General features: G+C 37.2%; 1 protein-coding gene across 4 annotated transcripts in view; it reads left to right on the top strand.

Annotated features, from left to right (window-relative positions):
- LRCH1 (leucine rich repeats and calponin homology domain containing 1) overlaps window positions 1–18,911 on the top strand; it is a gene marked incomplete at its 3' end in the record, with an annotated part of 126,191 nt that overhangs the window by 47,614 nt on the left and 59,666 nt on the right. For all 4 annotated transcript variants that reach the window (XM_080358950.1, XM_080358948.1, XM_080358949.1 and 1 more), the window contains exons 2-3: window positions 15,428–15,572; window positions 18,471–18,597. In XM_080358950.1, the coding sequence (XP_080215076.1) occupies window positions 15,428–15,572; window positions 18,471–18,597 (272 nt within the window). The remainder of the gene's footprint in view (window positions 1–15,427; window positions 15,573–18,470; window positions 18,598–18,911) is intronic.

Below are 18,911 nucleotides of genomic sequence, written 5' to 3' on the forward strand. Positions count from 1 at the left end.
TCCCTTCCTTTCTGTCAAAGGCACTGATCTTATGGAACTGTTGATGACCCCAGTTGAGTCATTCCTTGATCCATGGCCATGACTGTGTTGTGTCCTACATGCTTCTGAAGATCACTTGTCATTGAAGCTAATAAACAGAGGTTTTCTATGTCTTACTGAGTGCTATTATTTCCTCTTCCTACTTTGTGTCTTTAACATACATAAACATGCATTGTAGCAGGACTTCACTGTATTTTTTTTATAATGTACAGTGTCCTGCAACAAGTCCTGCAGTTGCATGATGGAGGGGATGCTGGTCCAGGACTTTGTCAGCCTTCTTCGGCTCCTACAGATGTCCTCTTTGACAGTCAGTATGTTCAGAGAATCACTAGTTTACCCACAGTGCCAGGTTTCTATGCCGCAGTCTCTAAAGACACTACACTCATCGTGTCTGAAGGAAAGACTAAGTTCCATCTTCTGTGCATGCTAGTATTTGTTCCCCTCTTTGAAAAATGTCTGCATATTAATCCAGTCTATATATTTTGTTAATAAACAATATTTTTATAGCTTGGCTACAGTGTCTGGACTCATAAGAAAAAATGCTGCAAGTAGGCAAGGTAAGTTGTTTCTCAGTAAAAAACAAACAGTAGGATAACAAATGAGCCTTCTCTGATGGAAGTTGTCGAGGTTGTTTGTGTGGATTCTGTTGCATTGGGAAAGATGCAACATGAAATGGAAATGCTAGTGCTTACCTCTCTGAGTTGTTGGCATTGACTGGGAGTGATTGACAAATGACTGATGTCATTTCACATCAGAATATTGTCCCACAAGCATAGTGCCCACATAACTTGATAAAGTAAGTTGAATCTGTCCATACTTGGTTCAAGAGCTTTTATGGTGTAAAAGAAGTTTGTTTAAATAACTCTCTTTTTGGAGATTTTTTTAACCTCTAAAATGAACCTTAAAATAAGCCTAAATAACATATTTTTAGAGGTTTACTTAAACTCTAAGAAGAGCTTTGCTAGTGGAAAATGTGAAGAACTGGTTTTTGTGTTCATGATTAAGATATGGCTGATGTATTAGTGGGGAGGAAGGGTATGGGCAAGACTCTTCAGATGCTTGACAAAAACAAACATGGGAAAACTTGGTAACAAATGGTAATAAGGATGTTTCCAAATAATCCATTGCTAGAGGTGATCTGGTTATTGGCTTAATTTACTAAAGCCTCATAGCTTTTACCATTGGTATTATAATTGAGAGTTGTAATGCCAAATACACTTAAGCTTGCATAACATTTTACTGCTGTGAACCTGTAATAGAAATTGCTGTTGCTTACAATGTTGTTTGCGAGCAAAGACTTGATTTTTTTTTTTTTTTTTAAATTATTGTTGTTTTTCTAATTTCAACTGGAGTAGGTAACTTATATCTGAGACAGGAAACTTGTTATAGAAAGTATATTCTAGTGTCAGTCTTTTTCACCCAGTGTTGTTTCTTAAGCGCTCTTCTTTCTTTGTGGTGAGAACGCAGACTTCTGACAACAGTGATTGGAAACATTCATTGCTTTATGCAGAATGGCCCAGAAAAAAGGCAGCTGAAAATTTAGAGTCCCTAAGCAAAGTGTTTGCGTTTAGTCATGAGTTCATCAGTTGTAATTAGTAAAGGAAGAAAACTTAGATATATAACACTGGCAAAGATGGTCACAAGCTGCCAATATGGCAAGTCTTAAACATCTGAGTTTGACCAGAGGCTGTATCAGAAGATGTATTTCAGTAGGGCCTAAAAATTCTTAATGATGTTAAGCATGGCAGTGGTGTAACATAATCCTCCCATGAAGAATAATGTCCCATTCATGTTCAAGGAAAATTACTTGAGACTGAAACAGGTGCAGAACAGGTTTACTTGGATGGCCATGAAACCTGTAACAAGAGGAAGCTAGAAGAATCCAGCTTGTTTATTAGTCTAGCAGAAGAAAGACTGGGAGAAGTTGTTGTTCTCATGAATATATCACAGGAAAAAAGATGGGGGGAGGAACTATTAAAGGGACAGTCTTGGTCTTTAGCCTTATATATTAATGTGAATGGTTCTATAGAAAGTGGGCTGCAGAATAAGAAAAAAGCCTCTTGCTTGTAAGGTGTTGGAGAGAGCTATGAGAGAATTTGTTGTCTACATATGTTTCTGACTAAAGTCTTCAGATGATACAGCAGCCCTTGATAGAATATATCTTAAGCTTGATGGCATTCATTTGAAAATCTTGAGATGCTTGATTTAAAAGCATGAACTAACCTTTTAACAAAGTTTTACCAACCTTTTAACCTTTTCCATTTGTTAGAAGAGCGTGGTATATAGTAGTTATTTCTGTTCTCAGTCAGCAGTTAAAATTAGCTTTCTGTGAAATCAAATACTGTTGTATACAGAAAACAGATCAACTGATAATTTATAGCACAGCAATTGTGTAGTGTCTTGCACAGTGTATATAACTTTGTGATAAAGTAGTCTTTCAAATAACGTCAGTCTATCTGCAGGTGTGCTGGCAGAGGGATCAGCACGAGCCACCTTAGAAGCTTTTTGTGTTAGTGTTGATTTTCTGCTGTGTTAATCTTGAATAAGCAAACTTCAGAGATGAGACTTTCATTAAATAAGCATAGGAAACGCATGGGGGTATGTGGTAATGCCATCTCTTCAGAGAAAGAAGTGCTGGTTAAAATGATTCACAGTTTCTGGCTAATCGGAGTATTTTTTCAGAAGTAAAATGTATTTATAATTGTATATTTGCTAGTCCATTTCTTCGGAGTTCTTCACAAAAGAATATATTTGCTAACTAAATTTTTGAAGATGCAGGGGAAGGGAGAGAGAAGGGACTAGAGCTAAGAAGCGTATGCATCGGACACATAGAGTACTTGGTTTTGGGAGAAGTTCAAATGAAAATTTTAAACATTTTTGTGAACTCTTTACTGTTGTTTTTTTTTTTTGTTTTGTTTTTAATAAAAAAAACAAGCCAAGAACTGTTTTATAAAATCTTTTGGAGTTTCTGCTGAGACAATTGAAGGTGTACCACCCAAATCCCCAAGTTCTAGTCCTGAAGCTTTTACCTTGATTTCTCCTTTCCAAAAACCTGACCTGGATTGCAGCAGCACATGTATCAGTTATTTGTCACTGATTTCAGCAGGTTCACAGGTTGTGCAGCAAAGACATTTTCTTCTGACCAGGGTAATTTAGCCCCAAGTGTTTTGTTAAAGCAATACTGAACTTTATCAGCAGGAAAAAAGCAGATTGAGTAAAGGGTTTTTTTTAAATATAGCAATAATGTACACTGGACTTACTGGACTTCTTAAGTCTAAGATCTAATAGATCTGTCTTCCATTTTCCTCCTACCCATCAGACTATGACAACCAAAGGGAAATAGTGCTGTCCATCTGCTCTTCACAGAACTCCTTATTATCTGCCTTTAGGTCCCTCATTTGGGCCTTGAATAGAATAGCTGTCATAGCCACTTCAGGATTAGACCTCAGAGTAGGTAGTTCTTTACACTTTGTTTTAATTATTGATGGGGAGGGTGTAGTGAATCAACACTTCCCTGTTTTTTTCCTACTTTATATGGTCTGTATCTGTGCTAACCCATTCTTACCACATTGAGAACACATTAGCCATCAAGGCAAGTGGAAGATGCAAGGTAAGCTACGAATAAAAGCAGAACAGAATTCCTTTAGAAAGAGAATGCAGTCCAAAGTGTTTCTTACAGAAAAATTATTAATGTAATACTTAGCATAGAAGGTGGAAATTAGGCCTCCTGAAACATAGTTTGAAAAGAAAATAAATCAGGAAGTAGAAATTAATCTGCACCAGAAGCAGGAATTGTGGGATAGGCTCAGTAGGGTATACAGGTGAGTATTAGTTATTTTGTGCATTTCAGGAGGTTGTGAAGTGATCCCCCTCTGCTAAAAATAAAGCAAAACAAACCAACCAAACCACCAAGAAGAACAAAACAAGGTACCAAACCAATATGAAGGAAATCAGCAGAAGGAAACATTATTCTGTCCCTTCAAATGCATATTGCCAGATGCTTGTTACATACCTATGGCACTGATGTTTACCTGTGGTTGCAGACTGGCCCACAGGTGCCATCAGTACCTGCTGGCTTATTCCTACCTGTGTCTCCCAGCAAGTGTTATGGCAGTGCAAGGTGGTTTCTGCCTGCCCAGTCACAGGTGCTGGATTGTTTTTAAGTAGAGGATGTGTGTTTTACTTCCTCCCCAGTCTTCTTGTGGTCTGTGTATCAGATGTCTCCCATCTTAAACTATGACTCATTAAAACAAGTGAAAAGTTGCATGTGTTATCCATCAAACCCACCTCTTCCCCTGACTGACAGCAGCATACTAAATGAGGTATCTGTTTGGGTTTTGTTTTCCACAAAGGAGGCAATGTTCTTTTATTCTGAAGGAAAGAAATTGAGAAGGTTGAGAAATATTGTTTTAAACTTTAAAAAGTGCCATGTGAACAGTTACATAGGAAATAGATCTTGGTACAGAATTTACAGGTCTGTAGTTCAAGTGGTTCAGCCAGGTGGCTTATAGGTTTTTCTGGGGTTTTTTTTAGGGTAGAGACAGTATGTACTGTGCTTATTTTGCTTTCAGTTCAAGGAATTCTTTGTGTTATTTTTTTATTTATGTATGAACAGCCGTTTAATTCTTTGTTATTTATTACAACTTGATTTATTTGTTTATTCCATGATTTGCTTTCTTTTACCTCAGTCTCTGGTAATGTTTTCATGGATTTGCATTTTGTTTAGATGTCTGAAGTATTTCTTAGCCATTTCTTTCAAATTCAGTAATAATTTCAAATATGATTTCAAATAATTCTTTTCACATTTCTCCTGGGTAGTAGTCATATATTAATTAATAATTATTTGTTTAAGGATGTTCTCAATAGCATGAGTCAGCTTTTATGGTACAAAACAGATTTGTGTTAGTAAACTGCTACAATTATGTTGTGCTGACTTCAAGAACCATTGCGGGAGAAGTACATGAATAATGTAGATATATATGGTAGATTAAACCTGGCATCTGTGGGAGATGGACAGACAGAAAAGGAAGTGATTAGATGAGTAATGTTCTGCTTTCCGTGTCACTGTAAATTAGCATTAGGTAGCTTTTTCATGTCTTTGCCCACATGCTTTTGATATACCCAAAGATCAAAACCTTTTTGTTCTTTTCCCTGTTCATAGCAGATTTTCTTACAGAATATGAGACAGATCATGTATAAAAACAAATTAAAAATAAACAAATCTATTATTTTAGTCGGTGAGGTGTGAAAAATCATCTTCAGAGTGCAGCAAGTGAGCTACTTCACGGAAACTGGTTTCTGTGCTGCTTCTACCAGATGGTGTGAGGTAGCTACTCTTGAAGCAGGTTGCAGAGGCAGATAATGTGTAGCGCAAATGGTGTCCTCTCTTTACAACTTGGGGAAAAATAATAATAATAGCCATTAAAATTGAGAATGAAGTGAAAAACAAACCTTGACATTGCATTCAGCTTGTTACTTCTAATAGTATTGTCTGTGGGCTGGAAAAGGTTTTAGACCACTAGAATACATCTTTCTGTTTCTGTTTCTGGAATTCCTCTGTGGAAGTGGAAGGTGTTGGTTTTGAAAGTAGGCAGCTTTAAGGAGGGAGATCTCTGTGGCTGAAATAAGAGAGTTGTAACAGAAGACACTAGAGCACGCCCCTGCAGGGATCCACCACCATCTTTGGGACAATGTAATTCACGTTTTTGTTTCACTTCTTTTCCTGTTCTCCAATAGGTAGAAGTAAGTTGCTTGACTGAAATAAAGTTGTCTGCCTGTGTGTTCACATACACACGTAAGCAATTTACATATATTTGAACTTTTGTTTTTCATTTGGTGAAAGCTGTGGTCACTGTTCTTTCAGAAAAGAATTTCATAATCTAACTCTCAGTCCTGTGAGAACTCTCTAATATACCTGGAAGTCCCCTTATAGCCCACAGTTTACCTGCTATCACAGTATTCCATGCTAATAATCAAAGTGTATCTGTGATGGCTGAAGCTAATCTGGAAGATATAGTAAAGTAAAGATAAAGTACAGTATACTTTCAGTTTTTGTTTCCACAGAGGAGCCAAAGTTCTGCTTTCATATGGGTGGGTCTTCACTATCAAATTTTCTTTCATGTGCCAGTATGACCAGTTCAGGCATAACAACAGAAATATAGTTTGATACAGTAAAGATGTTCAGCTGGATAGTGTATGATGTGGATGCTTCAGTTTTTGTTCCTCCAGTACTCTCTGTCCATCTATTATAAAGGCTGAAAATGATGAAGAACAGTTGTTAAAGTTTTTAGAGTTGGGTGAACATTTGTTCTTACTGCTACTGTGTCTGAAAAAACACCTGAAAGCCTCCTGCAGGGCTGACTAATACAATGCTGGAATGACGCAATCCATTGATCCTTCTTAGGGTTGGTTGTTTATTAAGGAGCAAAAATTAATGACGTGTATCCTCCCTCTTGTGGGGAAGGCGTGGGAGAAGGAGAGGAACACTTCATGGCCCATTAACTGGATTTTGTACCACATGTTATTAAAGGTCATTTTGTTGACAGAAGGTGGTTGCTGACCAATTTTCTTTTTTTTTTTTTTTTTCTTTTTTTTTTCTTCCATCTCATGGTACACGTTTTGGTGCCTGTATTGGGTTTATTTGGCAAGATTTTGGTAACAGGGGGACTGCAGGGGTGGCTTCTGTGAGAAGACACCAGAAGTTCCCCCTGTGTCAGACAGAGCCAATTCTGGTTGGCTCCAAGACAGACCCGCTCCTGGCCAAGGCTGAGCCTGTTGGCAATGCTGGTTGGGCCTCTGTGATAACATAGTTAAGAAAAGTAGAAAATGACAGCTGTGTGAGAAGAGAGTGTGAAAAATGTGGGAGAAACAGTCCTGCAGACAGCAGAGTCTGTGGGGAAGGTGAGGGAGGAGATGTGCCAGGTGCTGGAACAGAGATTCCCCTGCAGCCTATGGAGGAGACCATGCTGGTGCAGGTTGTCCACCTGCAGCCCTTGGAGGACCCTATGCTGAAGCAGGTGGACATGCGCTGAAGGAACCTGCAGCCCATGGAGAGCTGACGCTGCAGACCAGGCTCCTGTAGAGAGAAGCCCATGCTGGAGCAGGTTTGATGGCAGAAGTTGTGACCCCATGGGGCACCCTGTTCCTAAAGGTCCATACCCTGTGGTGAGGACTCGTGGGAGAAGTTTGTGAAGGACTGTAACCCATGGGAGGGACCCATACTGGAGCAGGGGAAGAGCGTGAGGAAGGAGGAGTGGCAGAGATGAAGTGTTTATGGACTGACCAGAACTCCCATTTCCCTGTTCCTCTGTGCCACTGGGAGTGATGGGGGCTGGGGGAGGAAGTAGGAGAGTCATGAATGAAGTAGGGCCTGGGAAAAGAAGGATGGGGGGAATGTGGTTTTAGTTTTGTTATTGTTCATCACTATCCTAGTCTGTTATTAATTGTTAATAAATTAATTTCCTCAAGGTAAGCCTGCGTTGCTTGTGACAGTAATTGGTGAGTGATCTCCCTGTCCTTACCTTGACCTGTGAGCTTTTTCATTGTGTTTCCCCCTGTCCTGCCAAGGAGGGGGAGTGATAGAGCGGCCAGGTAGGCACCTGTTGGCCAGCCGAGATCAACCCACCATAGTCCTAAATCTGCTCGTACCTACATGGAGATCTGCAGGAAGAATCCAGCTGTTTTACAGTAGGTTTTTAGGGAGTCTTATACACTTCGACATCATGTTCGCCTTCAGTATGTAAACAGAGCCCCCTAGGAAATGTTTTTTTCTGCAGATCTTAACCCCAAACAGTTGTCCCAAAGAGGAAGAAACAGAAAACAAAGGAGAAATTTAAATGTCTTATTTTACTATGTAAAGGCAGATGCTGTCATGAGGCAAATTGCTGTATTCACCTTCTCTTTTTCCTTCCATGTCTGAGATATTGTTTTTCAGCGTGTTTCTTCCTGAGAAATTTCCTTCACCTCTTTGTAATTGGAGCATACCATGGAGCTAATAATGAGAATATGCTTCAATTTATTGAGTTATTGCTACCCTTTCCCTCCCTTCTTGCCCCACCCTTGTTTCACACAGAGGAAGCAGAAGACCCAGAAGTGACATTTGCTCAAGTTTTCTTGTGTGGGAGAGGTAGCTTATACTGTTAGATTGCTTCAGGCCAGTTAGTGCACTACCCGAGAAGAAATGTGAGATGCATGCTTCTTACACTTGGCTGTACTTTTTGGGGGGATTACAGGGCACTGTGGGAAAGCAAATGATGTATTTCATAATGGAGTGGAAGATGAGCTAGAGTAGAATGGTAGATGAGGATCACTGAGGAGAAATAAGTTTTTAAGCAAAGTATTTTCAAATATATCTTCTAACTTTGAGTGCCACTTTTGTCTGATATAGGCCAAACGTTGCTGTAACTACAGAGTGCTCAAGGATACCTCATATTTTTTACAACTGGGGAAAAACACTTAAGTGTGACTATTTCAGAGTAGACTTTATTTTGTAAGGGCTTGTCCACATTAGAAATCACTATGTATTTGTTTCCTGCAGTGATGGCTGCAAGTGAGTAGCCTCATTTGTCGTAGTTTGAAAACTCTGGTGGGCAGTAAGTTCATAGGTGTGCGGGTAGGAGGGTGGGGGTAAGGTATGCCTGCCTGTTTCTGTTCTTTTCATTTGCTGTGATCTACTCTGAAAGAAGGAAACAGTCGAGAAACTGTTACAGAGTGTTGGGCAAGTCTGTGAGATCAGGCCCCCCTCTAGTGGTGGCACCTCTGCCAGACTGTATGAGATGCTTTCTCCAAACGCTGGTTTCCTCTAGTGATGAATTTTCTTCTCCATCTAAAAGCCCCGCGTAGATCCCTTCTGGTAACTGTGGTGAATACGTATGATTGCTATTACGGTCATTACTTAGACAAGTAATAGATTGAGCTCATTCTGACCCTCAGTGACACTGAAAACAGTGTTGTGTAGTGTTTCACTAGTGTTAGCTGAGATTTGCTACACCTATAGTGCAATATTAATTTGTCTGTGGCTTTGAGGTGGAAATTTCAATGTTAATTTTTCAATGAACAATGGGAGACAGGTGGGAAAGAAGAATATGCTGTCAGTGCTCCAAAAAGTAGTAATGCGGAAACGTGTATGAAACAGCAGTCACTTCATGATCTGCTCAAAATATTACTTGTTTGCAGTATCTCTACATTGTTATGTCCATAAGATGTACTTTCTACATATTTTGAGTCAGCAATCGTACTTGTAGATTCAGTGGTGTTTATCAATGTCTAAATGTTATTGTTTATGTTATTGCATCAATAACAGTGACTTTCTCAGGAACTGGCACTGCAGCTACTTTTTGCTCAATCTGTTACAAATTGAGAATGGAAAACCTTGAGTCCATGTACTACTATATGTTTCTTCTTATATGGAAGCAGAATTGTTAATTCTGTTTTGGGCATTCTTTGTCTTCTGTTATTTGTTCTTCTGTCTGCTAAATAACCTCAAATAGAAATGTTTCTTAGTGAAGAAGTGCCATGTGCTCTTTTTGGTATAATTGTTATGGACAGACCAGAATGCATTAGACGCCAGTCAGTGGAGGTCTTGGCTGACTCTTTTTTGTTCATGGAGCATCGCTGTCTTTAGAAGTTACTGACTACAGTAAAAGGTGGCTGTACATTCAGACATTGCTCATTGATGCTTACCAGCAGATAGAGATAGCAAGTAGTTGAGACAAGGTATATTGCTGTGCTAGAGACTGACAAGTTGTAGGGCATGGCTTAGAATTATATAGCATTTCATAGTTGTGTAACGGTGTTTACATGGCTCATATACTGCATTTGTCTATGAGATGGTGCATTTTCCTGCCATTTAGGGGTAAAAGCTAGAATGAAGCAATTTCTTCATTACAGATCATTGACTATTTGATTCTGATAGGCACAGTTACAGTGATAATAGGTCACTTGCTGCTTTGCCAAGACAAGTATGGGTGGCGTACACTGGTGTTGAAGATCTGAAGTGAATTTAAGTAGATATTTCAAAAGTTGTCTGAGATACAGTGCCATGAATTTGTGGTGTCTATTATCAGTGAAGACATGGGTAGCTAATATGGAAATATGAGCTTCCTAAAAGCCTAATAAAAATATGGATAACTTAGGGAATAAAAGGTGACGCTCCATAGAGTTGTGTCATGTCGCATAGAGACTTTTTAATGTGTTGCCCAGCATTCTTATTTGCAAAATTTTCCCACAAAATTAGCGTTGAACTTACTATTTTTTTCTTAGGCTCTTACAGTGATTTGCTTGGATTTTGGCAAATCCAATTCAGACATCTTAATTCAATACCGTGAATGGTGTCTTAGTAAAAATGCAAATGCGTTCTTCAAAATAATTCCTGTCTTTTATTCACTAAGTGCTGAAGAGTACAAAAATAGGAACTTGGTGAGCTGGAGGTAAGGTTGTTTGGGTGACTTTTTTACCTTGCAACTTCATGATTTCAAAACTCCATGTAAAATACAGTTATTTCTCCCGTTTCAGATCTTTCCCTTTTTCTTTTTCAAAAATATCCTGCTCAGTGGTGGATAGATGCTTACTTGCATAATTCCAGCTTTTCTCTGTTGTAGGTTTGTGTATGAGAAGTATAAATTTACAGTGACTTTTTCTATAATATCAAAATTTAAAAATAACTGCTTTTTAATAATACTGCTTTCATTAAAATTCTTGGCTAAGATTTCTGATGTAGTAAAGTATATGCATATGTGTTTAATGAACTGCTGTTCTGACTAAAAGGCTTAAATTGTTTAGCTCTCCCATTAATAATCCACAATTTTTATTTACTAATGTTTTAATAGCTGGTATTTAATAACGGAAGGTAGGAAAATTGAAGCACTTTGGTAACCTTACTGAAGAAAATGTAACTGTATGACTTCTAGTGTCAGTCTGGTTATTTTGACCGTGCTATTTTGGTTTCTGCAGTGCCAGTGTTTTACACTATGTGTATATGTATAGTGGCAGTTGGCAATCTGCCTGTAAAGCATGAAGTCAGAAATGTCTTAGTCAGCGGTGGTACTTCATTGCGGTTGATGCACTCTGAACTATAAGAACTGAGAGGTTTTGCCCTGAGGATGGGGTCATTTATCACTGGTGTGACAGCAGCGTGGACCCTGACTGTGCTGGGTGCCAGACACCAAACAAGGCTTGGAGTCTTCTCTTAAATTCTTATTTAACAGTCTGAACTTCTTGTTTTTTATTGTTCGCTCCCAGCTAAGGAAGTGCTTATTTTGTGTAGTTCCTGTCTAGCATCCAACATAGTAACATTTCTCATACAAAAGCCATGTCGTTGCGCCAGAATTGTGCTGACTCTTTTAAAGATTTCATCTAATATTTTTCTAAAATGGCTTGCTTATTTTTTTGTGTTCTGTTACTTTATTTTGGAGTTTTAACAAACTTGTTCTTGGCAGGAAAAGATGAAGTGAAGCCAGATGTAGTTTGAAAGTATCTTGATGTTGCAAATAATGAATGAATAGTGTATTTCAGTTAAAACAAAAAGCTCACTGCACATACAGCCTCTCCCCCTCATATTTGTTTGTGTTTGTGTCACCTATTTCATAATGGAAGTTATAGGAAATAGTCACCTCAGGTGAAACCTGCCTAGACCTTCTTGGCAACCATGAAATGTACTTCTGCTGTCATGGATTCCTTACTTTGTTAGATCTTTTTTGTGTTAGATAGTATAAGCAAATTAATCAAAATCCCTTTAAGCATCAGCATATTCCATCCCTCTGTTCATTTCCATTTCTGGAGCAAAAGCTAGTTTGCACAGCAATTTTATTAATTTTAATTACCCTGAAGTGATATTATTCAAATTAATGAAGCAAGGGGGATTTGTAGCTTAGTGATTTGGGAAGTGTAGAGTTAAAAAAATTACAGTAAGAAAGTACAATTCAGCAACAAATTATTTCTCTATTTGAAAAATATTTTCAGAAGTTGTTTAAAATTTTAGTTTCCAAATTCTTATTTTTCCCTGAACAATAAACACAAGAAAACCTTTGCAAAATATTTTTCAGAAAGCTTTTGAATTGTGACAGAAACGAGATCTATGCATATTCTTTTTCTCAGCATGCTCAAAAGGTTCTGCAGTTTTGTGTTAAGGCTAAATACAAGTATTTTATTCTATAACTTAAGTATCAGTGTAAACCTGAAATATGTACAGATACGTAACTGTAAGATGCAGTAATTTGAGGCAAAAATACCTTTGTAAAAAGTAACATCAAAATAATGATGTAAATTTCAGAGGTTTCTGTACATGATTATATATGCTTTTTAAGGTACAGTACAAAATTGTTATGCAGGCTGTTGTCTATTTCCTTCAGAAATGAAAAGTAAGGACTTCTCTGTATTGGAATTTTCAGAGACATCTGAAAGCTGCTAGGCTTTTTTCACAGCTGCATCATGTTCAAATGCTCACAGTCATTCTAGGATTGAATACAAAAAATACCCTTTTATCCTTTGCTTTCATTTTATCAGGGAAGTCTCTTTTTTGGTGGAAATTATTGCCACTAGTTAAGAAATGTGATGAGCATTCTGTGTCAGATTCCATTCCAGTACTCTGTTTCTCAAAGACTCTGTTTCTCAAAAGCAAATTCATATTTGGTATTAATGATACCTCTTACCAGTAAATCATAGTAGTGAACTTCTGCTTTTTCTATTAAGTTATGTTAAAATAGCATTAAATGAAATGTATAGTTTTTATTCCTCTGCCTTATGTTGTGAATAGAATTGAGTTTTTATTATTTAGGAAGCAGCAGTAGGTAGAAGTTTTTAAATTATCTTAAAGTAGACAATAACAAATAATTGACTTCCTTGGTTGTAAGTTAATTCTTAAATTTCTTTCTTGTGTACATAGCGTGTCCTATAACCCATGGTCCAGAGGATGACAGGAAGGAATTTCTCTGTTATCTGCAGGCTTTTTGTTTTGTCCTCCTTTAGATTAACTTGAGTTAAAGCCCTTGAGAACAAAAGTTAGTAATAAAAACCAAACCAAAATTATTGTCATAGTAATGTCTGTTATAGGAGCAGGGTCAATCTAGTTCCTGTTCCACGTTTTTGAGGTACTAGAATTTTTCATGGGTAAGTCAAACATTGTGTCAACAGTCCCTTTTATTTGATGTGAAGGTAAATGAGAACAGGCATGAAGGTGGAGTTTAGATGGTAGCCTGCAGTTTTAGTGGCTTGAGAGGAAGTAACATTTTTGTGTTCACAGTTTTTGATCTGTGTATCACTTGAGAAGGATGGGATGGAAGATAAGAGGTCACTCTCCTTGCACCATCCAGTGCCATGCAAGTTGCCTTCAGCCTGGGCCTGAACTTCAGTTGACTCTTTGGGATCTTGCTGCTCCTTCCGCTTTAAAGGAGGAAACAAGAGCAGTATATACGGGGCGTCATTGCAGAAAAAACATGGTATAACAAAAGGAAAGGTTGTTTTTGCAATTGAATTGTAAAATATAAAGATCCCCTGCATGATTCAATAAGTTACAGCATGGCAAGTCCTCTGTTAATAGCTGATAATAAACACAGCTGTGAAGGCAGCAGGAGAAGGAACCAGTGGTAATTTTTTTGGAATGCCATGTTAGTAAACAAGTACTCTCATGACAAATAGAAAACAATAGAGGATTAAAGCATTAAAACAGAGGAGCATTGAAAAGCTTTCTTCCCCTTTGAAACAGTAATCACATTCACTCAAATAAGGAATGCTTTAGTTTGATGGCAGAAGTGGAGGAAAGGAGAAGCCAAGGAAATGCTGCCGTCAAAGCCTGGTAAGGGAAAGCAGAGCAGTTCAAGCATTGTTGCTGTACAGTAACTTAGGAGGGAATAATTTTGGTTGAGGTGCTCAGTTCAACTGTACTGCCATTTGGGTCAGCAGGGCTGCTCTCAGTTACTGCGCTCAGAGGCCATTGCTGTTGTCTGGGTAGAGGATGGAGTAATTAAACCAGCTTTTTGTTGGAAGCAAACAAGTGGAGTCTGGCAAGGGAAATGGAGTGTACTGAATTTCAGCTCACATTGACGGAGACAGGAACAAAAATAAAAATTATAAAAGCTTCCTACTGGTGTTAGTTTTGAACTCAAGCTGTGCCTCTGCACAGCAAACTGATGAGTCTGGAACTGCAAAGGAAGTTAAAAAGATCTTCAGGCTTCTGCCTATTTGTTCACAAAAGCAAAAGAAATTGCTTTATGGCCCTGAAGAGGGGAGTCAGATCATCAGCACTCTGGAAATATATCTGCTGTACTTTGGCTGCTTTTCCCTTTCTGTAGTTTAAGAAAATAAGCTTTGAAATAAGCTTTGAAGGATCAGGGAGGAGGCTTAAAATAACAGCAGTGAAGAAGTGAGGAGATCATTAAGTTCCATTTTCTCCTTGTATCCTTCCCATCAGACATTTCTCTTTTTGCCTAGCTACGTTCCCATTCCTTCCACTTAAAACAGATGACCATTCCTCAGGTCAGGTTACCCATCTGGTGGTAGGGATAGTTGGCATTTATACAGTTTCTGATGTTAAGAGAAATTTGTTCTCCAACACTGTTTAAACATTTCTTTGAACCCAGTTAATTCAGTTGAATGCTGGCATGCATTGTTATTTTATGACTTGAGCTCACATCACTATTATGATACCTTATTTTTCATTCTCTGGTAGTTCAAAAACAGAGCTCAGTAACATTTCTTCCTACTGATTTTTCTTTGTGTCTGTGGGATTAGAAAGAGAAATAAAGAATAAATCACTGGTCAGAAATCAAGAACTTTTCTTCTGTTGGTACAAGCACTCACTTAGGGGCTTGGAATCCATCAATGCTGTCTTGTATGTACTTATACCATATACCAAATTGATTCCTGAAGGACTTCACAATTTTTGTAGGTAACATTCTTTTATAATTGATCAAGATCTAGGAAATAGAGATCAGTTTGAAGAGTTACCTGAATAACTTTTAAAAATTCGTTGAAAGAAATTAAATATATAATTAAAGATATAATCCTTGTTATTTGTTTTCTCTAAACACTCTCATTATTTGCAGATGTCTAGCTGTGTATTTGCTATATCTTTGGGTATATTATATGAGCTTTGGAATCTATACTTCATTCTGTTTGCAAGTATTTCCTCAACATATTGAGTCCTGCAAATAATTACTTTTTATTGAACCGAATAAATTTTAATGGAATATTTACTCTTTTATATACAATCTGTTCCATTTCAAGATTGTGGAGGTTAGCACTAGTTTTATTTTGCATAATAAAAACATTGGCTTAATTTACAGTCTCACTGCAGGTTTACATTTGTTAATTTATTTTAGTAAAGCAGCATAGCTGTTCAAAGTATGTATTTCTGATTGTTCAAAAGATGTATGTTCTCTTTTTGTCTTCTCAGATTTATCCAAGAATAGATTAACTGAGGTTCCTACGGAGTTGTGCCATTTTGTGTCACTGGAAACACTAAATCTATACCACAATTGTATTAAAATTATACCAGATGCCATAGTAAACTTGCAAATGCTAACTTACTTAAATTTGAGGTAAGTTTAACTTTGCAACGTTTTTTATTTATTTGAAAATGTATAAAGCTTTTTTTTGTCTGTACTTTGTGTTTCTGGGATGTTTCATTTTATTGGAAGCTGTAACGCAACAACTAATTGGCTGTAGATACAGCTCTGTATGAAGGCATTGCAAAGGCCAAAAAGTAAAACTAATTATTTAAAGAAAGACCAAGTAGAATTAATCCCTTTCTTTGCCTTATTCTGCTAGCAAATTCATAATACTAATCGCATCAGCACAGTTGGATTCTTTGAGTTCCCTTCTGATAAATTTTGTGAAACTTGACATACTTTTTGTGGTTCAAAAGCTGGAGGGACAGAGGCAGAGGAATAATGTATTTTTGTTTTGTTTTCATGGGCAATGGAGAGGGAAAGCATGATACTTTATTATTAGTATCCTCTGATGCAAGAAGTGTAGTTACTGCCATTTTTAGGAGAAAGATGCAAAAATTTGACACCTTAGTCTCTTTTCCATGAAAAATATGCATGAATGCTAATCAGTATAGAGAGTTGCTATTGGCTAAAGGGCAGGTAAATGCATATTTGCTTTTGAGAGAGGGCATGTCAGCACTTCTTCAGCTAAGACAAGGTGTGGAGGGTTATTTGCAGTTTAGTATGTAAAGCCTGTGATGGTGAAAATATAATAATCTGCTATTTGCAAGAATGAAGTTTGGGCAGGGTGCAAAGTGGCTCTTGGGCTTCAAAATTCAAGATAGGAGGGTACGATCATCAGTTTTGTAAAGACCGAAGAAGTTTCTCAAGCCTTCCTGTATTGTTACTGTACTGCAGTTTTGACTACTGTGGAACACTAATTTTGGCTCTAAAAGTTGAAACTTGGTCTGTTCTCCAAAGTAACAAGTGATAGGACAAGAGGAAATGGCCTCAAGTTGTGCCAGGGGAGGTTTAGATTGGATACTAGGAAAAAATTCTTCACGGAAATGGTTGTCAGGCATTGGAACAGGCTGCCCAGGGAAGTGGTGGAGTCACCATCCCAAGAAGTGTTTAGAAGATATGTCGATGAGATTCTTAGGGACATGGTTTAGTGCTAGAGTTAGGTTAGGTTATGATTGGACTTCATGAACCTGAGGTTCTTTTACAACTGAAATTAAATGATTCTATGAAACAGAATAATGTATCCTGAGAATATGCACTCATGTAAGGAATAGGACTTGAAATTTTGAAATAGTTTTTGTTAGAACTACATAAAGAAATAAAGACTGTTTGAAATTAGTAAGTTCACATAAAAGATCTTAGTAAATTTAGGAATTAAAGTAAACTCAATTAGAACTTGGTGTACTGAGCTAGTGAATTAGAACTCAATGCAGCGATGGAATTTCTGTGAATCATTAGAAACTCAGAATAGTTACAGAGTTAATATCATGTATCACTTAAATTAGACAATCAAAACAAAAGGAAAGTTTTCGTGTTTTACTAAATAAAGTAATTTCCTCAGTTTCAAATCTCCTCTTCACTTGGATGTGCCCTTCCCATGTTAGTTGAACACAGCAAGCAGTCTGTAGAGGAAGAAAAGATCTCCTTGACTTGTTAATCATGTTGATTCTTGACAAGAAAATTGAAATTAATTTGAAATTAATATTTCTCTGCCTGTTTCCAGCAGAGCCTGTATGCTAAATAGAATCAGAAAGTGATGCCAAGAGATATACATAGCCTTTGGGCCTTGTTGTTTGTGTTTTACTTGAAGAAATTCCTTTTAAACTAATGATGATTTATTACTGACTTGCCTGGGTTATGTGCTGTTCCTTATCTCTTTTGAGACTTGTGGAATTTTGATTTTTGTTTCGTTTCAGTTCAGTGTTGCAACTCTTACTGAAATTATGCAGGATAAGTTTTGCTATCTGTTTTCAGAGTTCAGTCGTGCATATTTGTTCTCTGGAGCCTTAAAAAGTTATGCAGAAGCTGAATAAAATGGTTCTTACTGGTCTGCCACGTTAACTTACTGTTTATTGTTTTGCTACAGGTTAATATCCATAAAAATAGAAAGTTATGTTTTAAGAAAACCTTTAAATACTATAGGAAAGACTGTAATTAATACATTATTGTGTGGAGTTTAAAGTTTCATCTGGGAATTGATCCACAAATCACAAGAAATAAATATTTTTAATCATCTGGAGAACACAAAGCGTCACAGCATTTGTTATCTTTTAGTTCCAGTTACTTAAGTAATTGTTACTAGAATACAAACCTTGCAACTCCCCTTCATGAGAATCTTCTGCTGCCTTTTTTTTTTTCCCCTCAGAAATGTGATACGAAGAATAAAAAGGTGCATGTCAGTCACTTTAAAAAATTGTTTTATCAGTTTTAGGAAAAAGATATAGAGATAAAATGGCTTAATATGAGTCTTGGAAAGAAATGGACCACTGATGGTCGCAGAAATTGTTGCTCTGTTTACCTGGATCAATATCATAGAACAACAAGTACCAAGTAATCTTCAACGATAAGTGGCCTTTAAAGTAAATGAGAAAAGAATAATTTGTCTGTAATTTGTTTATTTGTCTTTCAGCTGGAACAAAAGAGAACCACTTAACTGCCACATAAAACCATAGAAATGTTTAAATACTTGCAAAAACTGTCTCAGCTGACTACCTTGTATTCATTAGGAAGGGAAACAGCTGTTCTAGGTGACAAGACTTGTTGCAATATTATTAAACTGATATAAGACATTTTTTCCAGAGTGGGAGTATCCCACAATACTGTCTAGTCTGTACTACAGATATTTTTGATGTGTGTTTTCTTAATGATTGACATGCGTAAGATCTGACCCATCAAAATGAAGGAATGTTAAAACTCCCACACTTTACGTGAGTAGACAATCAATGTCACTGGTGGTTTTAATGGTGTTTTGTTTTTGTTTTGTTGCAGTCGAAATCAGCTTTCTTCTTTGCCAGCTTGTCTGTGTGGTCTTCCTCTGAAAGTCTTAATTGCAAGTAACAATAAGCTAGGTTCCCTTCCAGAAGAGATAGGTCAGCTAAAACAGTTAATGGAACTGGTATGTGACTGATCTTTTATTATTTCTTATTTTGACTTTGTATTTAACTAGAAAGAGTAAAATTTACTTTGCAGATATATTTGAATAAATGCCTAAGACTATAATTCAGGTTAAAAAATAACTTTTAGGCTTTTCAAGTGTGTTGGGTGGTAACACAATAATAGGTTCCTTTGTGTTCTTCAGGAGCCTTCCAACAACATCACTGTCCTTGGTTCTTTCAAAACTCAGCTTCTAAGTTCATCATCTTTACCAGTTTTATTCATCACCTCCACTGGCTGCCTGTTTGGCTGTATCAAGTTCATACTTCTGGCATC

The sequence above is a fragment of the Nesoenas mayeri genome (genome assembly GCF_963082525.1).
Source record: "Nesoenas mayeri genome assembly, chromosome: 1".
Classification (NCBI taxonomy): domain Eukaryota; kingdom Metazoa; phylum Chordata; class Aves; order Columbiformes; family Columbidae; genus Nesoenas; species Nesoenas mayeri.